This window comes from Eleutherodactylus coqui, chromosome 12, assembly GCF_035609145.1.
Source record: "Eleutherodactylus coqui strain aEleCoq1 chromosome 12, aEleCoq1.hap1, whole genome shotgun sequence".
Classification (NCBI taxonomy): domain Eukaryota; kingdom Metazoa; phylum Chordata; class Amphibia; order Anura; family Eleutherodactylidae; genus Eleutherodactylus; species Eleutherodactylus coqui.
The window spans coordinates 119,045,211-119,069,522 of NC_089848.1; the positions used below are offsets into that span (position 1 = coordinate 119,045,211).

General features: G+C 48.6%; 1 protein-coding gene across 2 annotated transcripts in view; it reads left to right on the forward strand.

The window, feature by feature from the left end:
• RAPGEF5 (Rap guanine nucleotide exchange factor 5) overlaps positions 1–24,312 on the forward strand; it is a 267,845-nt gene that overhangs the window by 75,619 nt on the left and 167,914 nt on the right. Inside the window, exons 3-6 of one of the 2 annotated variants that reach the window (XM_066584672.1) lie at positions 451–557; positions 2,285–2,406; positions 4,287–4,455; positions 19,235–19,316. In XM_066584672.1, coding sequence (XP_066440769.1) covers positions 451–557; positions 2,285–2,406; positions 4,287–4,455; positions 19,235–19,316 — 480 coding nt within the window. The remainder of the gene's footprint in view (positions 1–450; positions 558–2,284; positions 2,407–4,286; positions 4,456–19,234; positions 19,317–24,312) is intronic. The other variant, XM_066584673.1, reaches the window with a different exon arrangement.

Below are 24,312 nucleotides of genomic sequence, written 5' to 3' on the forward strand. Positions count from 1 at the left end.
ATGGATGTCCCACGATTGGACTGGAGTCCCAACCTGAACCTACTGAACATCTTTGAGAACTGGAACATCGAGTCAGGAATATGAAAGGCACCCATCTTCTTTGAGAGAACTCGCCAGACATTTGCAGGATGAATGGAGGGAAATACCAGCTGAAGTGTATCGGATGTTTGTAGAATGTATACCACGAATATTATCCAATGTCATTAGGGCCAATGGAGCCCCACTAAGTATTAACATATGGAAATAAATACTACTTGTGATTTTTGCGCAGGGGTCCAATTACTTTTGGTAGGAAAGTGTTTAACAAAGTTAGACCTGACATTGACTTGTTTGCCAGACCTGCTGTACTGCTGTGTGGTCAGAGCTGGAAGCGGGCAGTGTGGGAGGATAGGACATCAGTGGGTAAGTTCTGGAAAACCCCATTAATTACGTAACCCTTTCTTTTTATAGTCTTATGGAGAGAGCGTGACGTGTGCCGGGCGGGCTCTGAGGAACGCAGTACGACTTCAGTCTCCTGCTCTTATCCGGGATCGCATGTATCTCACCTGTATTTGTCGGTAAGTTACCTGTGAAAGGTGAATTACATGTGTGAAACCTACACAATGCGGCAGAACATCGGCATATAAAGCCGTGATAGAGCCGAACGATTTCCACAGTCTATCATGATCGATGGGAAGACCCCCGAGACTTCTTCATACCTAAAGGATCTGTCTGGGACTTGTTAATGAGTTTCCTATTCCTCAGGACGGGCTGACTTTGTATTGCATGGAGTTCTGCACTATAGTCGGCGCAATGTGCTTCCTGCGCATGCTACAGTGGCAGCAACGCCGGCAATCAGCTGATTGATAGGAGGCCAGGAGGTAGCTCCCCGCAGAGGACAGGACAGCAATAGAAAACATGAAGCGTCTTGGACAAACTCTTTACATACAAACCCTTGGAATGAGGTTCAGTATGAAATGTACAAAGATGGTTAATCCTCCTGGATAACATGGATTGTAACTTTAAGGGGCTTTCCAGGAAGAACTCAAATCCAGGAGGTGCAGTTAAAAGGTCCAGGTTGCCGTGTCTTATCTCCTGCTCTGGACCCTCTTCTTTATCCCGTGGAGCCGCCGATCTGCTGCTGATTACATGCATCACTTCCACTATAAACAGACTGTTGCCTACAACTCCCAGCATGCATAGAGCTTGTCTCCTGCCCAGCACTGTAGCCCCGCCCACAGCTCACAGGTCCTACAACTTACCTGCACCAACCTCCCTCTCACTCAGAGGGCGCCAGATAAAGCTGCTGCACCCGACAGACAGGCTCTCCGGCACTCTGAACTGAGCATTATAGTGCAGCGCTTCCTGTCCTCCCATCATGCACTGCTCACAGAAAGTTGGAGGCTATGGAAAGGGGGGGAAGTAGCAAATGCAGACAAGATGTCCGAGGAACTGGAGATATCTTCCAGGTGGAGGGTCACATGTCAAGTAGAAAATGTCTTGTCCTATTGAGGCACATGGCACTTCTATAATGGTATTCTCTGCTCACCGAGCCGCTCTGTAAGTGTTGGTACCGGCGTGCTGAGTTAGAATAAATGTGGCAGTCCCCCCGCCGGTAGGAGCATCATTACTCTTATCATTGGGAGCTACTGATATTGCAGCTTATGCCGTTCAAGTAAAGCCGGCTGAGCTGCGTACCGGTAACGGCCCATTGACCAGAGTGGTAATGTTGGGGGCTGTTCACATCACGTTTATGTTAATTGTACATGACAAAAATGTATCCGCTCGACGGACGGCTGAAATGGGATGTGAAAAGCCCCTAACCTCTATTTCTATTGTCTGCCCCCCTTATCCTGTTACCTCATATTGAGGTCAAAAGTCTAACAAGTATAAAAGTGTTCTGAGTGTCCCATTATACATGACCCCCTTCACCTGGTCACAGCCCTCAGATCTGCCTTAACGCTCCCACCTGACACCCCCCACATTATACCTACATCCTAAATCCCTCCCACCTGACACTTCCCGCTTTACACCTCTCACCTTCTACCACCTGATACCCCCCACATTATACCCCCCCGATATGTCTTAAATACTTCGCACCTGACAGATCTCCCCTATACCTACTTAATACTCCCACCTGACACTTCCACTTCGCACCTCTCACCTCCCACCACCTGACACCCCCCACATTCTACCCACTTCCTAACCTCCTCCCCCTTATAGTTCCTGTCCTATACCTCACACATGCCTCTCACGTCATACTGCCTCTTAATGTTTTATTTTGCCCTTTTCTTGCTTCTTCCAGTAAAAGCAGTGTGGGATCGGAGCTGGTGGATTGGCTTCTGCAGCATTGTCCTTTCGTTCAGTGTCGATACACCGCCGCCGGAATCTGGCAGATCTTACTCAAACTGGGAATCCTACTTTCAGGTCTGTATAACTAAAATGCCTGTATTTTCTGGCGCTGGCGTATAGCGGGAGGAGACGGCGCCCGCAGTCTGCTGTAAAGAGTTATTGGGATGAGGATAATGTTGTGGATAACCCCCTTACTGCTCCTCCTGGCTGGGAAGGCAGCGGTGCGTGAAGGGAGAGGGATGTCGGGCCGACAGCATTACTTCTGTTCACGGCTTGTCTTCTATCACTCCCCTACGTTGGACATGTTTCCACTAGTGCGAGGCTTTCATATGACACACAGAACAAAGCCGTCCATCAATGTAGTGTTTACTGCAGAGATCCAGCAAAGTTCAACTTCATACTTAGAGCGTTAAATAAACTGCGGCACATAACTTTTTCTTGCCTTTTCAATGACTTTTGGTGAGTGAAGATAAGAGAACGCGTTGCAGCAAGTTATCAGCATTGGGTTACAAGAGCCTTCAGAGAGCCCTCACTACGCAGGAATTGATGGAATCGGACAAGTTTGGGCAACTTTTCATAAGTTTTCTGTAGAAATTTTTTTAAGAAATGTTCCTCCATTTACTTCTCTAACAACTTAGTGTCTTCACAAACAAAGCAAAAGCGATACAATGTATTACAGATAAATTGCACCCGTAGTTGCTAATGCTTCCCTTCCTAAGAAGATAGGTGCCACACAGTGCCCCCACAGCGATGGTGCTGTACAGTGCCCCCACAGTGATGGTGCCGTACAGTGCCCCCACAGTGATGGTGCCGTACAGTGCCCCCACAGCGATGGTGCCGTACAGTGCCCCCACAGCGATGGTGCCGTACAGTGCCCCCACAGTGATGGTGCCGTACAGTGCCCCCACAGTGATGGTGCCGTACAGTGCCCCCACAGTGATGGTGCTGTACAGTGCCCCCACAGTGATGGTGCTGTACAGTGCCCCCACAGTGATGGTGCTGTACAGTGCCCCCACAGTGATGGTGCTGTACAGTGCCCCCACAGTGATGGTGCTGTACAGTGCCCCCACAGTGATGGTGCTGTACAGTGCCCCCACAGTGATGGTGCTGTACAGTGCCCCCACAGTGATGGTGCCGTACAGTGCCCCCACAGTGATGGTGCCGTACAGTGCCCCCACAGTGATGGTGCCGTACAGTGCCCCCACAGTGATGGTGCCGTACAGTGCCCCCACAGTGATGGTGCTGTACAGTGCCCCCACAGCGATGGTGCCGTACAGTGCCCCCACAGCGATGGTGCCGTACAGTGCCCCCACAGCGATGGTGCCGTACAGTGCCCCCACAGCGATGGTGCCGTACAGTGCCCCCACAGCGATGGTGCCGCACAGTGCCCCAAGAGGAGATATTGCCAAGTATTGCACTTATGGGTGTCATATACCATTTGTGGTCTTAAACATTAGATAGGGAGAATACAGTCGAGTCCGCTTATATGCACTCCTGCTAGGTATACAAGGCTAGTTGTGGAGCAGAAAGACCCTGTACCTATTTCTTAAGCATCACAGTAACATTAACCGGAGCCCTTAAATTCTGGAGGCACAAGGCTTCTTTATGCGCTGCTTTAACCAGTATGAGGCATATGATCAGGAGTAGCGGACCGGTGATAAGCAATCTGTCGGCAGACCATGGCGGTATACAAGCAGCAGGGCTGGAGTGTGTTGCTTCTGAGAGAGGCAGTGACCCGTCTTCTTATGTGATTGATAGCAAGGGCGAAGCTATGTTTGGCTGGTCACTGCCAGGATATGGGGAGCAGAACCCAACTGACCATGGTCCAAAATAACCGGCAGACAGTCAAAAACCGAAAAATGGTGCTAGAACCCTGTGATGTTAATTAGACGTACCCATAGCCACGTCGCCTTAAATTCCCCCCCCCCCTAATTCTGCCTCTTGTGTCCCCGCAGTGGACAAGCAGCATTGCTTCCAGGACAGCTTCGTGTTCTACCAGTTTTCCTCCGAGGAGTGTGCCGATGCCGTCTGCGAATTTGGAAGAGACAAAGGCTGGCAGATGGGCGTTCGCCTCTTAAAACAGCTTGCGCCACTTGCTCCACTGACCTCGAATATCTGCGACGTGTAAGTTTTGTGTTCCGTATCACAGCTCTGCAAATGTTTAAGCTGACTAGTCGAGAACTGGCTGATTAACAACCTATGAAGAACCCATATTTGATGTGAAGAGCGGTTTTACGTTTTCTGGGTCTGAGGAAACGCGCTTTTATCTTTCTACAAGAATTGATCGTTTTCATCTCGAGATGATGCATAAGATTTGAACGTTCTTGTGCCCAATCAGATACTGGAACGAGGTACTCTGTACAGGGGCGCATCCAAGTCTAGTTTTGCCAATGTGAATGGGTAACCGCATAAAGTAAATATATGTCAAGTGTTTATGAAGGGTGTATGGAGTGGGCTCGGGATGGGGTCCGGTCCATACCTGATGACTATCAGCTGTCTCTGACAGCCACCGGCAGCTGAAGGGTCTTTCCAAAGTTATTACTTTTATATACTTTGGGGCTACCCATGCCGAAAACTGTAGAAAAGTGATATACAGTATCTGACCGGTGACGTCATCCAGCCGGAAGGCCGGGCGACGTCCTGTAAACCCGTCACATGGGCTTCTAATGTAGAAGCCCCAAGGCAGATTAACGGGACATCACTGAGGACATCCCTGCCAGCCTCCCACGTCGCCGCTACAGCCGATGTAAATAGAAGACCGCAGCAGTGCTGACATGGCGACAGGTGAGGGTTCTGTTTTTTTATTTTTTTTTGTGTCCCCCACAATGTTGGGGTTCTCAAAAAACCGCTTTAGCTATTTAGATGTTTATTAACAGTTAATGTGAGGGGGGCCCTCTTCCCACGCCCCATCGGCGCCCCCATCTTCCTTCCCGCAACAAGATCGGGAGTGCCGATAGGCTAGTATGGCGGCCGGGATTAACTAAAAGCTTCCAGGGCCGTCATGCAAAAAATGCCTCAAGGCCTGCAGAGGCAACATGGAGGAAACGTCTTGAAGGATTAAATCTAACTAAATATAAAAATATATATATATTTCCCCAAATGAGCGCTCACACATCTTAATTACCGAAAACATAAAGTAGCAGGTCTCCGAATATGGTGGCGGAAGGCAGAAAGAGAAAAAGGTATTTACTTTTTAAAAGAAAACTAGTATAAATTTCGTAGCCCCCCAATCGTACCGCTCCGTAGAGCTAAGCTCATAAGTCATTTTACTGTGAACGCTGTAAAAGCTAAACCCCTCTAAGAATGGCGCAACTGCTTTATTTTCATTTCTGCCCACTTAAATATTTTATTTTTCTGTTCATTATATTGTTTATTAAATTAGAGGTACCGATACTACAGATACAACGTATCCCGCACATACAGGCCCTCAATACAGCCGAGTCAACATAAAAATAACAACTTGGAAGGTGGGGCCGAAAAAATGAAAATAACGTGATAAATCTCTGGTTCTGAAGGTGTTAATATTTAACTCTTTCAGTATGTAACTGGCTGCATACACACTGGTTAGTTAGTCCTTTCTAGCTGAACATTCTTGGAGTCGTTCCCCCTAGGTGGGTCATATGATTTCATGGAGACCACCTGGTAACAGTTCATCCCCCTGACTGGGTACTTATAGGCCCTTAGCTTATTTTGGCGTATATAGAGGGTAATGATATTCTCATGGTCCTCTCAGCAGGCAGAGATGGTACTGGCTCTAGCTAGTCATGTGATGTTTTCATGGTGATTCGTCAAGCTATTTGATAGCATAGAGGAAGAGAAAACTGGGCAATCTAGAAATCAAGAGGGTGTCTCAAAAGCATCAGACAGGATGCTGCACCGAATAGTGATTGTAATATATACAGTAGACATCAGTAGTCTAACTTATTTACAGTCCAAGAACGACGCTCCAAGCACTATCGCAGGCGCCGCTGTGCATTCACTGCTGAGATGTTGTGTGCAGCCGCTCGTCCATGGTAACCCTTTGCATGCCGTTTCCTACAGATGGTTCTGGTAATAATGGATGTTCCAATGGCCTGTAAAAACCCCGGAGCGAGGGCAGATGATGTGTGTGCGATGCCTTCACAACTCATGCAAGGCTTCGCTGTCCACGTTCTGTCAGTTTATGGGGTCTCCGTGAACATGGCTGCACCGCACACACCGGGTGGCCTCCGTTTTCAAATAACATGGCCAACAGTGGACTTTGGAAGGTCCAGAAGCTGAGATGTTCCCCTACTGATCGGTTGGTGACATCCCCCCACCAGACCCTGTTGTCAGCTTTACACCTGATGTCGTCCCCCCACCAGACCCCGTTGTCAGCTGTACAGCTGGTGACGTCCCCTCACCAGACCCTGTTGTCAGCTCTACGCCCGCTGACATCCCCCTACCAGAACCCGTTTACAGCTCTACAGCTGGTGATGTCCCCCCACCAGATCCCGTTGTCAGCTCTATGCCCACTGACATCCCCCTACCAGACCCCCGTTGTCAGCTCTACACCTGGTGACATCCCACCACCAGACCCCATTGTCAGCTCTATGCCCGCTGACATCCCCCCACCAGAACCCGTTGTCAGCTCTACACCTGGTGACATCCCACCACCAGACCCCGTTGTCAGCTCTACACCTGGTGACATCCCACCACCAGACCCCGTTGTCAGCTCTACGCCCGCTGACACCCCCCACTAGACCCCATTGTCAGCTCTACACCTGGTGACATCCCACCACCAGACCCCGTTGTCAGCTCTACACCTGGTGACATCCCCCCACCAGATCCCGTTTTCAGCTCTACACCTGGTGACATCCGCCACCAGACCCCGTTGTCAGCTGTACACCTGGTGACATCCCACCACCAGACCCCGTTGTCAGCTCTATGCCCGCTGACATCCCACCACCAGACTCCGTTGTCAGCTCTACGCCCGCTGACATCCCACCACCAGACCCCGTTGTCAGCTCTACGCCTGCTGACACCCCCCACCAGACCCCGTTGTCAGCTCTACGCCTGCTGACACCCCCCACCAGACCCCGTTGTCAGCTCTACACCTGGTGACATCCCACCACCAGACCCCGTTGTCAGCTCTACGCCCGGTGACATCCCACCACCAGACCCCGTTGTCAGCTCTACGCCTGCTGACATCCCACCACCAGACCCCGTTGTCAGCTCTACGCCTGCTGACACCCCCCACCAGACCCCGTTGTCAGCTCTACGCCCACTGACACCCCCCACCAGACCCCGTTGTCAGCTCTACACCTGGTGACATCCCACCACCAGACCCCGTTGTCAGCTCTACGCCCGGTGACATCCCACCACCAGACCCCGTTGTCAGCTCTACGCCTGATGACATCCCACCACCAGACCCCGTTGTCAGCTGTACACCTGGTGACATCCCCCCACCAGACCCCGTTGTCAGCTCTACACCTGGTGACATCCCCCCACCAGACCCCGTTGTCAGCTCTACACCTGGTGACATCCCACCACCAGACCCCGTTGTCAGCTCTACGCCTGCTGACATCCCACCACCAGACCCCGTTGTCAGCTCTACGCCTGCTGACATCCCACCACCAGACCCAATTGTCAGCTGTACACCTGGTGACATCCCCCCACCAGACCCCGTTGTCAGCTCTACGCCTGCTGACATCCCACCACCAGACCCCGTTGTCAGCTCTACGCCTGCTGACATCCCACCACCAGACCCCGTTGTCAGCTCTACACCTGGTGACATCCCCCCACCAGACCCCGTTGTCAGCTCTACACCTGGTGACATCCCCCCACCAGACCCCATTGTCAGCTCTACACCTGGGGGCATCTGATGGTCTCTGTACTGGGATATGTCTGTGTCTATACTCTCTTTTATACCTAATGCTCACACATCTGATTTGCATCCCCCTCCATTGGTGGTGGTGGTGTTGGTGGGGGGCAATAGTTTTGCTGACATAGTGCATATGAGAGCTGAAAGCCTCTTTTTATTTGGTGTGAACTGATGGAGGACATAAATGAGCATTAAGTAAAAGGTTTTCATAAGCAGACGATCCGCTCCCTATAAGAGCCTCCCGGTAATAAATTCAGCACTTCAGACAAATGAATCCGTAAATATAAATGTACGGCGAGGCCGGATCTCGCGGCGGGGAAGTGCCTGCAGTAGATCACATTAACGTCGCAGGCGTGAGGGCATTACGCTGCCTGTCTGGATGTTATCGAGCTCACGTGGAGATGTTGCATTGGAAACTAAATGCGCTGCTGGCGTGCGGAGCGATGAAAGCCTTATTACATATACAGAACAATGCGGAGAACCCAAATACAAAGGCAGGCTGCGCCTGGAGGGAGATCGGGAGCCCGGGTTTCCTGATGGACGTAAATCCTCCTCTAGCAGGACTTTCCGGAAGCCCCGACCCACTCGCCGCTCCTGAGTAATTCATCTCCTGTTTGTTTTCGCACCTCGCGGAGCCGTATGGTATGTACACAACTGACAGGTGTTTGTTGGCGGTGCGCACATGATGGATAGATAGCCGAAACTACCCAGAACTGGGTCATATGATTCATTTACATCATTGGTCTGATGGATTTACTTACAGCCGCCATAAGCCACAATCCTGGGAGATTGATGATGAGGAGGATGTCGTAAAGAGGCGCAATATTTGGTGCAGCCTGATTTGGGCTAAATAAAGGACTTTTTAAATTCGACAGCAAATGCCACTACTTTAAAAAGTTATGTTGGTTTGTCTGGGGGAGCGCGGCAGCCGGGCCCCACGGATTTAGGGATGGCAGAGGCTCCTGTGTCGGCGCACAAACAACCCGAGATGGGCCTAGTGTATTGGGTGCGCCGCCGCCTACATTAGGCCCATCTTACTCCAGCACAGATTATATGAGGAAACGCCAGTTTTAGTAAATTGCCCCCCACCGTCATTTGAATAGTTGTTAACCCCTTGTAAGGCTTGAGGGGCAGTTAGGAGGGAAGCCTCATGGGATCTGGGAGCTTTATGTACATGATGGATGGATGATGTGTCACCTTCTATAGAGTCTCATGGGATCTGGGATCTTTATGTATATGATGGATGGATGATATGTCACTCTCTATGGAGCCTCATGGGATCTGGGGGATTTATGTACATGATGGATGGATGATATGTCACCCTCTATGAAGCCTCATGGGATCTGGGAGCTTTATGTACATGATGGATGGATGATATGTCACCCTCTATGAAGCCTCATGGGATCTGGGAGCTTTATGTACATGATGGATGGATGATATGTCACCTTCTATAGAGTCTCATGGGATCTGGGATCTTTATGTACATGATGGATGGATGATATGTCACTCTCTATGGAGCCTCATGGGATCTGGGGGATTTATGTACATGATGGATGGATGATATGTCACCCTCTATGAAGCCTCATGGGATCTGGGAGCTTTATGTACATGATGGATGGATGATATGTCACCTTCTATAGAGTCTCATGGGATCTGGGATCTTTATGTACGTGATGGATGGATGATATGTCACTCTCTATGGAGCCTCATGGGATCTGGGGGATTTATGTACATGATGGATGGATGATATGTCACCCTCTATGGAGCCTCATGGGATCTGGGAGCTTTATGTACATGATGGATGGATGATATGTCACCTTCTATGGAGCCTCATGGGATCTGGGATCTTTATGTACATGATGGATGGATGATATGTCACCTTCTATGGAGCCTCATGGGATCTGGGAGCTTTATGTACATGATGGATGGATGATATGTCACTCTCTATGGAGCCTCATGGGATCTGGGGGCTTTATGTACATGATGAATGGATGATATGTCACCTTCTATGGAGCCTCATGGGATCTGGGAGCTTTATGTACATGATGGATGGATGATATGTCACTCTCTATGGAGCCTCATGGGATCTGGGGGCTTTATGTACATGATGGATGGATGATATGTTACTCTCTATGGAGAAGGTTTTCTGGTTAACCATGATATGTTACAAAAGTCATTACAGGATCAGATGAGATGGCAGAGAGTGAGTTCTGCCCAGTGATGGACTGGTTGGCAGCAGCAGCTGATTGGCTGAAGAAAAATGGTGGGAAATGCCTGTGGTTGTCAGGCAGAATCATGTGGCCTGACAGTGGCTGGTGATTGGTCCAGAGGAGCAGGCTGAGAGGAGCAGCAGTGAGATATGGAGGTGCAGGGATGTGGGCCATCATCATCTGGAAAGGAAGCAGCATCCCGCCCGCCCTCCCTTAGGTTTGTCACGGTGTAGTTAATGGGGGATTGTCGCCGCATTAGGCGGGGGGGCAGGTAAACTTGGGGAGAGTTTGGTGGTGGTAAAGACAGAGTTTACAGGAAGTGTTCTGGTTATTATTGGTTACATTCCTGCCCAATGTTTGTAACCCCGTTAATAAACACCGCGGCCTTCTTTATCCAATATTGGTGTCTGTCGGGTATTTATAGGAGTTTGGGAAGGTTTTAATAAAGCGTAAGATTCCATGGTGACACCGACTATTTCGGACTTAAGGACACAATGATTTTTGGGGGATTTTCATTTGCACTTTTCAAAAACCACAACTTTATTTTTGCATCTACCTGACCATATGGGGGGTTGTTTATTGCATGTCAAGTTCCAGTTGATATCACTACTATTTTGGGGGGGACATAATGTATTGTATAACTTTTATTAATAAGTTTTAAAGGCTAGGGGAAAAAACACCTATTATTTTTACAGTGTCAATCCTGTAGCATAATTGACATGGTAATTGTTTTCTGTGGGATGATGCAGTTACACCAATATCAAGATTATATATTTATGTGCGTATGTATGTATGTATGTATGTATGTAATATATATATATATATATATATATATATATATATATATATATATATATATATATATATAATATTATATATTGTTTAGGTTTTTCCACTGTTGCACAATGAATAACCCCCCCACACACTTTTTTTTTAATCTCTCCATCGACTGACCTCTGTGAGGGATTGCTTTATGTGTAATGAGCTATAGTTTTCATTTGTACCATTTTGGGGTAAATATAGCTTTTTGATGACCTTTTATTGCATTTTTTGGAAGGTGAAATTAACAAAAAAAGCATTTTTAAAAAATAGCGTTGCTGTGCAATATAAAGAGTGTGTTCAGTTTATCTTACAGGTGACTACGGATGTGAGAATACCAAATGTGTTTTTTTTAACAAAGTGTTCAACAAAGTTTTTTATTACTATTCTTTCAAACAATTTTTTACAGCATTTATTTTGATTATTTTACATGTTCTAATGTCCCTGTAGGGGACTTGAACCTGTGGAGCTATGATCAATATGATAATACATTGCAGTACTTCTGTACTGCAATGTATCATCGCTAATAATGGTGATCATTGGCCACGGCAAACCCGGAGATTATTGGCTGGCATCCGGTTGACATGGGGACCCATCGGCCCTCTGCTGTTACCACAATGAATGTTGATCACGTATGTAAGGGACTATGTAAGGGACTAGCACCAGGGATAATTTTGCTCACCGATTCCCGCTGTTGCAGTGGGAGACCAACTGTCAGTCATAGCCAGCTCCCACTGCGGATGATCCAGGCAAAGCTTCTGAGGCCACACCATCTATAGGACATAAACTTACATCCTGGGTTAGGGACTGCTTCTCAGCCGGGATGTAAGTTTACATCCTGTTGCCTTGAAGGTTTAATACAGTATGAAAAGATGAGGGTTGTACCAAATGTAATGGAGGGTGTTCAGAACTTTTTATTAAATGACATAGGTCGTTCAAATTGCACATGTTGGTAGAGGACCTCTTCCACTATACAAAGGTATCATAACTTACATATATATATATATATATATATATATATATATATATATATATATATATCTCTAATCATAGTCCCATTACAAGCCAACCCAACCCACGAATCCTCTTTAGATTATTGTACCCACTTCTTTAGTCACTCTAACTTTGTGTCATCAAATTGTTGTCCCCGAAGATTATCCTTCAATAGATCGAAGGGGGGAACCAGGGCGCCCGACCCGGGCTGTGCAGTGGATGGAGGACCTCCGACCAGCCCTCAGCTCTCTCCTCATCTGATCTGTGCTTCCTCTACCAACATTGGCAGTTTGAACAACTTATGTCACCAAAAAAGTCCTAACAACTATTTATTGCCTCTTTGACCCTTGTACTTTCTTGAATCTTTCTTGCTACTTTGGACCCTGTCATTTTCTTTTATCTATGACCATAACGACCATCGGGCCCCGGGCTGTGGATTACTGATATGACTGAAAACACCACAAGTTTACTGTAATCTACTTTAGGGTAGATCTGCGTCAGTACGGACGGGGTTAGACCGGACCTCATGGCACTGGATATTGACGTGTGTGCGCTTCTTAATAAATGAGAGTCTTTGTACTGACGAGGCCCGCAGGCACGTGCGCACCAGACGTCTGTTCCGGCTGCATGCCTCCATTCAGAGTAAACAGGCAGTCATGGATGAACAAAGCCAACAGGGGCTTAATTTGTAGGTGAGCTGAAAGCCAAGTGCCTTGCCCACTTGGCCTGTGGGGTCCCATGTTTACGAGGGATGACAGTCGCAGGTAATCACTCTTTTGAGCTATTACTCAAACGACTATCACGTGTAAAATTGTCCTGGGGGCTCATTCACACGGGCATATTGTGACTGCATATAATGTACATGTATGTCTTGTGTGTAACACGCCGCGAATGAAGGCAATGAAAGTCTATGGATTATTATTATTCCATTCACACCTGCGTTGGCACTGCGAGGGGACATCCGTATAAGGCCGGTTCACATGGGTGACAGCAATATCGGCGCAATGAAATCGCAGCTATACGGTACCGGTATTCTGTGTACGATTGTTGCATTTTCTCATGGCGATATCGCGGTTTTATGTCTCTACAAAGTCGCGCAACTTTGTAGCACTCTTTTGCTGAGATTCTAGAGGTGGGGAGGGCTTGAAATATAATCCCTATCCCAAAATAAGCCCTTGCTGCATGAAAAAAATAATACATCACCTAAGAGGCGCTGTCCATCTCCTCTGCATCTCCAACACGTGTTTACAGTTTTCAGGTTGAGCTGCCTGTGTCAGGAGTTTGAAAAACCCCGCCTCCAGGAAGCGTTGCCTATTATTGGTTCTCGAGTCCTGAGGTTCAGCCAATTGGAGCCAGCACTTTATGAACCAATCACAGCTCTTCAATGCTATGATTGGCTGAACTGCAGCACCTGGAGAGCCAATCACAGTCAGCGCTCCCTGCAGGCCGCGATTGTGAACCTCCAATCCAGGAGGCACTGACAGAAGATTTCAAACAAGTGTCAGGAACCTGCGAGGAGAAGTGCTGCGGAGCTGACAGCGGCTGTCAGGTGATGTGTTTTTATTTTATGCAGCTAGGGCTTATTTTAGGACTTACTACTGTAAAAGTTGCATCGCACGAAAACCGCGTTTTCATTTGATGCAACATAAAGGAAGGCTCCTTAGGGAAACGTACTAAACCTCGTAAATCGCTGCAATATTTGGCATCCTGCGGTTTTCTTTCTCTCGCAATGTAACAGCCTACAAAAGACCGTAAATGGGAAGGAACCCACGGGAAAGCAGGGGCTTCACATGCATGCGATTTGTAGCGCTGTCTCATCGCCGGAAAATGAGGTGTTTTTTGTCACCCGCGTGAAACCAGCATAAAACACAGAAAAAATAAATCGCATCATGCTCTATCTCTGCGTTTCATACGTAATGCGCACAAATGGACAGTGTTTAATACGCGGCCCCACTCTGCACAGAGCAGGGAATAAAAGAAAAAGGGCACATGTCCGTGACGTCAGAATCCTGGGCATGCGCAGTGCCAATCGCAGCCCGTAGGCGATCCCTACCAGCAGAGCAAAAGGGCTGCGATGAGTACAACCCTGCGCGGCTCTGAGCCTTGTACTCATACGCCAGTGTGAATGAGCCCTAAGGCCGCTTTCACATGCCCAATAAAATCGCGCAAGATTTGTGCGTTGCGAGATGCACGGTTGTGAACCCCATTCTTTTAACCCCTTAGTGACGGAGCTTTTTTGCTTTTTTTCCATTTTCGTTTTTTCCTCCTCCCTTTAAAAAAATCGTAGCTCCTTTATTTATCCATCGACGTTGCTGTTTTTTGCCGAACGAGTTGTATTTTTCAATAGTGCTATTTATTGTACCGTATAATGTACTGGAAAACGTAAATAAAATTCTAAGTTGAGAGAAATAGAAAAAAACAGACATTCTGCCATTTTTCAGTGCGTCTTGGTTCTATGGCGCACAAACTGCAACAAAAATGACCCGATAACTTTACTCTATGGGTCGGTACGATTACAACGATACCAAGTGTCAGGTATAAAGATATAAAAAGAAAACATATAGCAATATATACACGTGCCCTCACACAAGCTTGGATAGGTTTTTTTTTTTTTTTGCTGGACTACTTGTATTTTTTTTTTTTAACATATTTAATTTTTTAAAATTTATTTTGTGTCCATTTTCTGCGCACAATAACTTTTTTATTTTTCTGTCCACATAGTTGTGTGAGGGCTCATTTTGTGCGGTACGTCCTGTCGTTGTGTACAATTGACTTTTTGATTTGCTTTTTATTACATTTTTTCTCAGAGATAGGGTGACCAAAAAAGTGCATTTCTGGCATTCTTTATTTTTTTTTTCGGACGACGTTCATCATGCGGGGTATATAATACATTACTTTGATAGATCAGACTTTTCTGGACGCAGCGGTACCAAACAAGTATTTTTGGTTTATTATTTTTTTTTATTGCAAATATTGCAAAGTTTTTTTTAAAACTTTTATAACTTTTTTTTTCAGTAATTAGTAAAACTTTTTTGTTCTTATTTTTACACTTTCTTTTAGTCCTCCTGGAGGACCACAACCAGTGATGCTTTAATCGCTCCTGCAGTATGACGTAATGCTATGGCATTACATCATACTGCATTCTGACAGGCAGTCTATCAAGCCACCCCACGGGGATGGCTTGATAGGCACTCTCCCAAGGCAGCCCTGGGGCCTTTTAAAAGGCCCCCGGCTGCCATGACACCTGCACAGCTCCCCCGATCTCACCGCTGGGGGCCGTACGGGCCCCCTGAACATCATTCGGGGGATTTAAATGCCACTGTCAGAATTGATGGCAGCATTTAAAGGGTTAATAGCCGCAATCGGCCACACGGCCAATTGTGGCTATTGCCCGTGGGTGTCGGCTGTACTAAACAGCTGACGCTCGCGCTGTATGGAGGGAGATAGTGCCGCTATCTCCTTCCATACACGTCCTGCAATGGCAAGACATAAAAACAGTATGGAGCCGTCACTAAGAGGTTAAATGGGATCATAAATGTGAGCGATGTGGGGAAAAAAATCGCAGCATGTCCTATCTTTGGGCGTTCCCTCGAAATGCCTCCCACATTGTTTTCAATGGAGCCGGAAAAAACATTGCACATTCTGCGAGGTGTTCGCGATGCAAGGTTTTGAAATTAGCCTAAGTGATTAATCCAGCTTTTCACTTAGGCCAGTGTATGAAATGCGGGTCTTAGTAAATACTGTTTACTCCAAGCTCGAATCCATACTGCAATTGCTGCCTGTGCGCCCCAGCCTGGGATGGGGGGAGTTGGTAACCCCCAGCCTGGGGTGGGGGGGGAGTTGGTAACCCCCAGCCTGGGGTGGGGGGGAGGAGGTAACCCTCAGCCTGGGGTGGGGGAGGAGGTAACCCTCAGCCTGGGGTGGGGGTGGGGGAGGGGGAGGTAAGCCCCAGCCTGGGGTGGGGGTGGGGGGAGGAGGTAAGCCCCAGCCTGGGGTGGGGGAGGGGGAGGAGGTAAGCCCCAGCCTGGGGTGGGGGAGGGGGGGGAGGTAAGCCCCAGCCTGGGGTGGGGGAGGGGGGAGGAGGTAAGCCCCAGCCTGGGGTGGGGGAGGGGGGAGGAGGTAAGCCCCAGCCTGGGGTGGGGGGGAGGAGGTAAGCCCCCACCCGTGGGGGGGAGGAGGTAAGCCCCAGCCTGGGGTGGGGGAGGGGGGGAGTAGGAAAGCCCCAGCCTGGGGTGGGGGAGGGGGGGAGTAGGAAAGCCCCAGCCTGGGGTGGGGGAGGGGGGGGAGTAGGAAAGCCCCAGCCTGGGGTGGGGGAGGGGGGGGAGTAGGAAAGCCCCAGCCTGGGGTGGGGGAGCGGGGAGTAGGTAAGCCCCAGCCTGGGGTGGGGGTGAGGGGAGGAGGTAAGCCCCAGCCTGGGGTGGGGGTGAGGGGAGGAGGTAAGCCCCAGCCTGGGGTTGGGGAGGGGGGAGTAGGTAAGCCCCAGCCTGGGGTAGGGGAGGGAGGGAGTAGGTAAGCCCCAGCCTGGGGTGGGGGAGGGGGGGAGTAGGTAAGCCCCAGCCTGGGGTGGGGGAGGGGGGGGTAGGTAAGCCCCAGCCTGGGGTGGGGGAGGGGGGGGGGTAGGTAAGCCCCAGCCTGGGGTGGGGGAGGGGGGGGGTAGGTAAGCCCCAGCCTGGGGTGGGGGAGGGGGGGGGTAGGTAAGCCCCAGCCTGGGGTGGGGGAGGGGGGGGGGTAGGTAAGCCCCAGCCTGGGGTGGGGGAGGGGGGGAGTAGGTAAGCCCCAGCCTGGGGTGGGGGAGGGGGGGGAGTAGGTAAGCCCCAGCCTGGGGTGGGGGAGGGGGGGGGAGTAGGTAAGCCCCAGTCTGATTGCTCATAGTAAATACTGTGTGCTCCTATTATGTGATAGCAGTGATGTTCTGTATATACCTACCTGAAGCGGCTGACGAGGTGCATCACATGGAGTAATTGGCGGCTTGTAGGTTGTCATTTTGTTTTTACTACATACACGGCCTGTTAATATGGAAACAAATAGTTGGGATTCCTCTGACTCTTCGGATTAGTTTGTCCTTCTGTATATAATGACTGTGTAGTATAAGTAAAAGGCAATGACCCTGAGGGAGGTAAGGTATACATCCAGCGGATTACAAGGTCGTATAACGATGACCAGGCTGCCCGTACATCAGGGGGTTCTGCACGTGACTCCTTTGGGACGGGACTTACATGTTTCTGAGGATTTGGGGCTGGAAGGGCGCGGTATGAACCTTCCTATCTCTGCTTCATCCGGGGGGGGGGGGGGGGGCGGCAAACGTTTCTTATCACCCCCAGATGGGCACTTCTGGGGGCCGTTGTGCACACAGGATAATCCATCAGTTTGTAGAAATGTCATAGTAACATAGTATGTGAGGCCCGATGCTGCACATATTGTAATTTATTTAGATTTATTACAAAGGCTAAATTGAGGAAAGCTTTTAAAAGGAAAGCTTTTTTTCACTGCAGCGTGTCCGATACAGTGGGGGAAAAGTATTTAGTCAGACCCCAATTGTACACGTTCTCCTGTAATTGACATCATAGGTAGACCCCAACTATGAGAGACCACATGAGAAAACATCCAGAAAATCACATTGTCTGATTCATAATAAATTTATTTACAAATTATGGTGGAAAATAAGTATTTGGTCGCCTACAAAACAAGCAGGATTTCTGGGTCTCACAGACCTGTAACGTCTTCTTTAGGAGGCTCCGCTGTCCTCCACTCATTACCTGTAGTAATGACACCTGTCCACAACCTCCAGCAGTCACACTCCAAACTCCACTATGGTGAAGACCAAAGAGCTGCCGAAGGACACCAGAAACACAATTGTTTATAATTGTAATAGAAGGGATTAATGTGGGGTCAGTGTCTGGTATTTACATACTCCTCTCTGCTCTGACCTCACACTGACAGGAGAGGAGGTAGAGGCGCTGTCAGTGCTGTGATTGGCTTTCAATAATGGAGTCATCGGGATCTGAAGCAGTCAGGTCCTAATGATCGCACTTGAATAGCCTGTTTGGGTATTTTACCAGCTTGACCATAAATTGACTCGCTGCTGCACAGAGCCCAGGAAGCAGCGACAGAATTTTATTATCTGCACTTGCAAAGGGGTTAAAGAAACTAATAGTTAGGTAAACTTAGACTGGACAGTCTTGAAATGTGCCGGATTTATCACCGTGACTCTTCGGGATGATACATCTGTTGTGCATGGTGCTGCACCCCTCTGTAAGACGCAGCAAAAACGTGTCCAAAAGTGTGTAAAATACACAATCTGGTGCCAAGCGTGTTTAACAGTTTTCTGGCCCAATTTGCACCAGTGAACTGTCACATTTTAATTTGTAAACGCCGTTATGTGCAGAATAGAGGTGCAGTCACATACGACACGTACAGCTGTTCTATCACACGGGTAATGCTGAAACGCTTCTATCAGATGTGTGGAAACGATTACAATTCAAGGAAATGTTTGTAATAAAACCGCGGAGTGTAAATACATTTGTAAGGCTGGGTTCACACAGCTCGGATTTGCCGCGGAATTTCGCCGTGGCAAATCCACCCACGGCCGCTAATCTCGGGATTAGCCAGCCATGTGGACGAGATTTCTGAGAACTCTCGTCCACACGGGACGGGCAATCCGCTGCGGTAAATCAGGTTGGAACCCGCGGCTGCGACGGCCACAGCCGCAGCCGCGGTTTCAGAATATGCAGCATGTCTGTTTATCTTGTCTTTCTGCCGCGGCCACGCTCTCCTCTATGGAAGCGCCAGCCGCAGCGGAAGAGCGAGCGGCCGGGCCGCTTCAAAGCGGAAAATCCCGCGGCGGTTCTCCCGGCGGAAATCTTGCGGTTTTTGCTGCGGCCAAACCGCGGGATTTCTGCCGGGAATACGCCCCGTGTGAACCCAGCCTAAGGGGGGAAAACCTCTCAATGCAGGTCCGCCATGGACCGGTCTGATGAGAACATGTAACTCAGTATCGGCCTGTTAAAGTAACGTTTTTGTCCCTCCTCTTCCACTGTAGATCCGCCGATAAGTTAGAAAATGGATCGGATGCAAACAACAGGATCCTGCAGATCCAAGCGCTCGCCCGTCTGACCTCCGCGGTAAGTTACATGTTAGCTGCTGCCTTGTGTGTTCGCTACAGTATCCAGCGGGCTCAGAGTGTTTGCTGCGGACAACAATGTACCAATTGTCTGTCTACAAATATAACTGACTGTTACTGCCTGCCGTCTGCTGCGCTTCTATACGTACAAGGACCCGCAGCAGAGAAGGCCACAATCCAGTGTGATGCCGCATTTGCACCCTTCACACTGACAGCTGTGTATTCCGGTCTGTATATGAAATGGGTCACATGTACAGCGGTGGGAGATGCACAGAAATCGCAGGTGTAAAGAACGAGCTCTTCCAATAGGCTCATTCACAGGAAGAGTTTTTTTGCTCAGACTGATAATAATAAATCGCAGCGGGTTCTGTTTTTGGGTGATTCTGTTCAGCAGTGGCCCGTTAGTCCGATGGGAACAAAAAGGTAGAACATCGCATTCATGTGTAAATCTGCGCTTCATGCGAGTACAAAGCTACTTTAGTATTAAATCTTGCGATTTTTTTACGCACGTGAAAATCTCATGCAGTGATGTGGTGCGTTTTTCTTACGACATGCATTGCATTCGCAGTGATATTGGTCGCAGTATCTCAGGACGATATCCCATTCGCCCGTGCCACAAACGTCTTACGGACAGGCTTCAGGTTGGACCTGAAATCTGTAAGGATTATGTATTCTCTATGTGGATGGGGCTCTGAAAACCTCATTCTCATGTATTGCAGTGTAATTGGTCAAACCAGAAATCGGCGACCTTAAGATACCATGTCTGAACACGAGCGGATGGCCCAGTGCTGGGCATGATGTCGCTGGTAGAGGGCGACACTACCCAGTATATAAGTGCACAGAGTTTTCTGCTAGCAAGCCTTTATTTCAGCTCTAGACTTTGAGTTACCGGCTGTATCACTGGAGCGCCTACATGGTCGGGCCTCTTTCATGTGGCTGCGGGCTGCCCAAGGCCTGCCAACCAAGTGTCTAGGATTCAGCGGGAAAGTCCTGGTTTCCAGGCTCTGTCTAGGAACACGAATCGTCTCTGAGCACTTCTGCTTGACTCGTCTTCTCCCACACCGATGTCTGACTTCAGGGCTGGCACAGGGAGAGGTGGCTGTGGTTACTGCGCTGGCACTACAGCGAGCCTTAAAGGGAACCTGTCATCCACTAGAAGCACGGTAACCTTAGTTATGAGGTGACGGGGAGAAGGTAGACCAGAACTCTACCCCAAGATGTGCCGAATACAGGGCGGCCCAAAGAATGTATACACACTACTGGATGTATATAGACCTCTACGACTCCCGCCATCTTCAGAGAGTCCATTATACTACATATTGCCACCTAATTCAGCTCAGATTTTCCTTAAAGGCATAGAAGACCACTATTGAGTGTAGACATTTCTTGGGACACCTTGTATATGAAGGTGTGCGGCTGTACATACACTGGGTGCATCCAGCGCTGATGAGGAAGAGGATGAAGCGTTAGTCTTGGCCCCTTCCCTCTGAAGCCTCTTTTGTTTTCTCATTTTCCTTTTTTTCTCCCACTTTCAAAAAGTCCTCATTTATGTTTGCATTTACACGGCCGCGGGAGGGCTTGGTTTTACGGCACGAGTTGTATTTTTCAGTGGTGCCATTCAGCATACCGTACATCAGACTGGAAAACGGTTTCTAAATGGGGAAAAAATTGCAACAACCCGAAGTTTTGTGGGTGTTTGCTTTTATAAAGTTGAAGATGCGGTAGGAGTGAAGTTGAGTCTTGGTCTTTGGCCTGTAGGATTACACAGATACCAAACTTATATGGGTTGTTTTTCCACCATCTTTTAATTCCGCACCCCTCCCCCATAACTTTACTGTCCATGAGGTTGTGTGAGAACCCTTTTTTTTACCTGGTCCCCAGTAGTTATTATTAATACCATATTAAAGTACTCGCAGCATTTCCCACCGGTCACTTTATTCAATATTTTACTTTAATATGGGGTGAGCCAAAAAGCACAGATCTGGGGGTTAATAATTCCTTACTGATCCAGCTCTGTGCTGCAGGGTGGCCGCTGACTGCTTGGTGAGGTAGGTCTGACCCGCAGCCGCATGTTTACATGACAGAGGATGTAGACGTTGACGGTTTGGTGAGATAGGTCCCACTCCTGTCCGGCCCCAGCAGGGTCACAGTAGCCGCCGTTCTTCTAGATCTCCAGCTGCTTATTGACATTTGCTTCCCTCCTGTATTGACTGTAAAGCTCGCTCCGCTTTGTCTTTGCCAGATTTGAATAGTCGCACCTTAATTAGCTGAAGTCTTTTCCCGGTTTGTTTCCATCGCTGTTGACACAGCCAGGACTTTATTTGCTAGTGAAATGAGCCTTCAGGTGTCATTGTGACTGGGGAGCGTGGCCGGAGGAGTCGGCGGGACCGCAGCTCCTTACAGTCATCTCCCCACATGGCAGAGCAGCCGCCGGCGACCCGGAGAATCCACGCTCTGGTCACGGTAATGAGGAGCTGGCTGACACTGAACCAGGGAACATACCCCGCCTCGGCCAACCGCGATACGCCTCAACTATTCCACTCACGGATCTGCAACAACTTGGACGTCCGTCCGATCCGAGTCCTGAAAATGCTGAAGTATAAAAACACAGTTTAGTTTCTTACAAAACTGCGGTCATTTTTCAAGTTGTTCCTCGCCGCCTCTGATATCCATCTCCTGTGACTGGATGCCGGGTCACTACATCAAGAACACGATTAAAGAAATATAAGTAAGTCTTACTTGTATAGCGCCAACTTACTCCGCAGTGCTTTCAAGTAATTCACTTTCACCCGCTATTCGGAGAGATGGATCTGCACTGAAAATCGGCAGCATAAATTGTAGGCAGTGTGGATAGGATTCCTCGGTGCTTGTGCTGCTCCTACCAGTGGGCACAGAGCCCTAATGTCAGCCTTGCTCCTACCAGTGGGCACAGAGCCCTAATGTCAGCCTTGCTCCTACCAGTGGGCACAGAGCCCTAATGTCAGCCTTGCTCCTACCAGTGGGCACAGAGCCCTAATGTTATATGTGGCAGTGCTGCAGTTTGCTGCCACCAGACCTCACTGTCCAGTGTTGTTTCTTCCTGTGTGTCGCTGCCCTCTAGTGTTCAGTGAGCAGAATAACACGCATGTGCTTGATGGACATCTGGAGGGAATCTGGGACCGACTCCTGGGGACCATCCTCAGTATTACGTGGATAAATTACACATTTTACTGCAGTTTTGGTTTCTGGTTTGTTTTTTTTTAAAGCGGGAAAAGCAATTCTAGCAAAAGTCAGTAATTAGTGCAGGAAGTTGGACAATTTCCCACTTATTTTCTGAATCATTTCCTCACAGTTTTCAAGTTTTCATTTAACCCCTTGAGTGGCACGCCCGGAAATTTTCCGTGACGAGCTCCACTGCTCATAGCAACATAGCCCGGAAGATTTCCGGGCTATGTATCACTATGGGAGCTGCAGAGCACAATGCCACAAGCTGTGACAGTGTGCTCTGCCTGCACAGACCCACACAGAGCAGTGCAAGGGCTTTGAAAAACCAGCAGAAGATATTGCCGACATGTCGGCAACCTCCTGCTTTGTTTACAGGTTGCCATAGAGACCACCGGCTTGTCAGAAGCAAGCCGATGGTCTCTGTGGCAGGGAGAGCTGGTTGTTAGCTGTCAGAGGACAGCTAGGTACTAGCTCTTACAGCAGAGATCAGAGAAAACCTCCGATCTCTGCTGGGTTAACCCTTTACATGCTGCAGTCTATGTGACTGCAGCATGTAAAGGGTTGTCACTGCAGCATGTAAAGGGCTGTCACCATCGGACCCCTGGAATGTGATCAGGGGTCCTGATGGGTCCCTGTGGAAGTCCCCTAAAGGGACAAAAAAAAAAAAATAAAAAAAAATAAAAAAAAATAAAAAAAAAAAAAGTTAAAAAATTATTAAAAAAATTAAAAAAACACTTGTCTCCCCTTACTTTGTAAAAAATCAAAAATACAATCACACATGTGGTATCCGTGCGTCGTAATGACCCAGAGAAGGAAGTTAATACATTATTTAACCCCTTAATGACATGGCCCCTTTTTTTCTTTTTTCCCCATTTCTTTTTTTCCTCCCCCCTGTTTAAAAAATCACAACTTGTCCCGCAAAAAACAAGCCCTCATATGGCCGTGTCAATGGAAAAATGAAAAAGTTATGGCTCTTGAGACGCAACTGCAAAACTAGTTGAAATTCAATGATTAGACCATTTTAAAAAACCTGCCCTGGTGGGCACGACAGGGTGGTAGGAAACCTGCCACTCAAGGGGTTAATAGGAACTTTACTGGGGATTTGTCATCAAAAATTACACATCGTATAAATCCGCTTTTATGATGAACATTATTGAAGGGTTTTGGGTGATCAATAAAAGAATCCTAAAGGCCTTCAGTTCTCAGACCGGCCACTAAGCCCTATAATAACTTGTCAGCTGACCTCTCATTATCATCGCAAGCAGGATTACAATGAGGTGACCTCAATATACAGATAACACAATAGGTGGTGTCACAGCTCACCTCCTCCTCTCCCTGCACAGCTCACAGAGCATGCTCACAACACCCTGTGCTGGCTTCAGAACCATAGCAGAATCTTGGGCAGTTTTTGCCGTGTAGCTGGCGCTCGCTGTGTGACTGCACCCTATAATGGACAGTCTGCTGACACTGTCTGACACGAGTCTGTATGTCGGCTGCAGCCGATCCCAGCGCACCGCATCACTGCGTCTCTTAGACTTCAGCAGTTTGAGGTGGTTCTTTGCATCATTGTAAGACCATGTTGGCTAGAATCCTTGAGGATGGGATGAAGTGACCGCTTTTATAAGACTTCCCTGCTGCATGGGCACCAATGAGCCCTCCACCCTGCATGAAGACGATGAATCCGGAGACCTGCAGCATAAAACTTCAGGGGCCGGAAGGGATTTCCAAGATGTTTGAACATTTGGCAGGGAGCAGATGAAGTCCTTCCTGTTACATGTCCCCTCCGCTCCTGC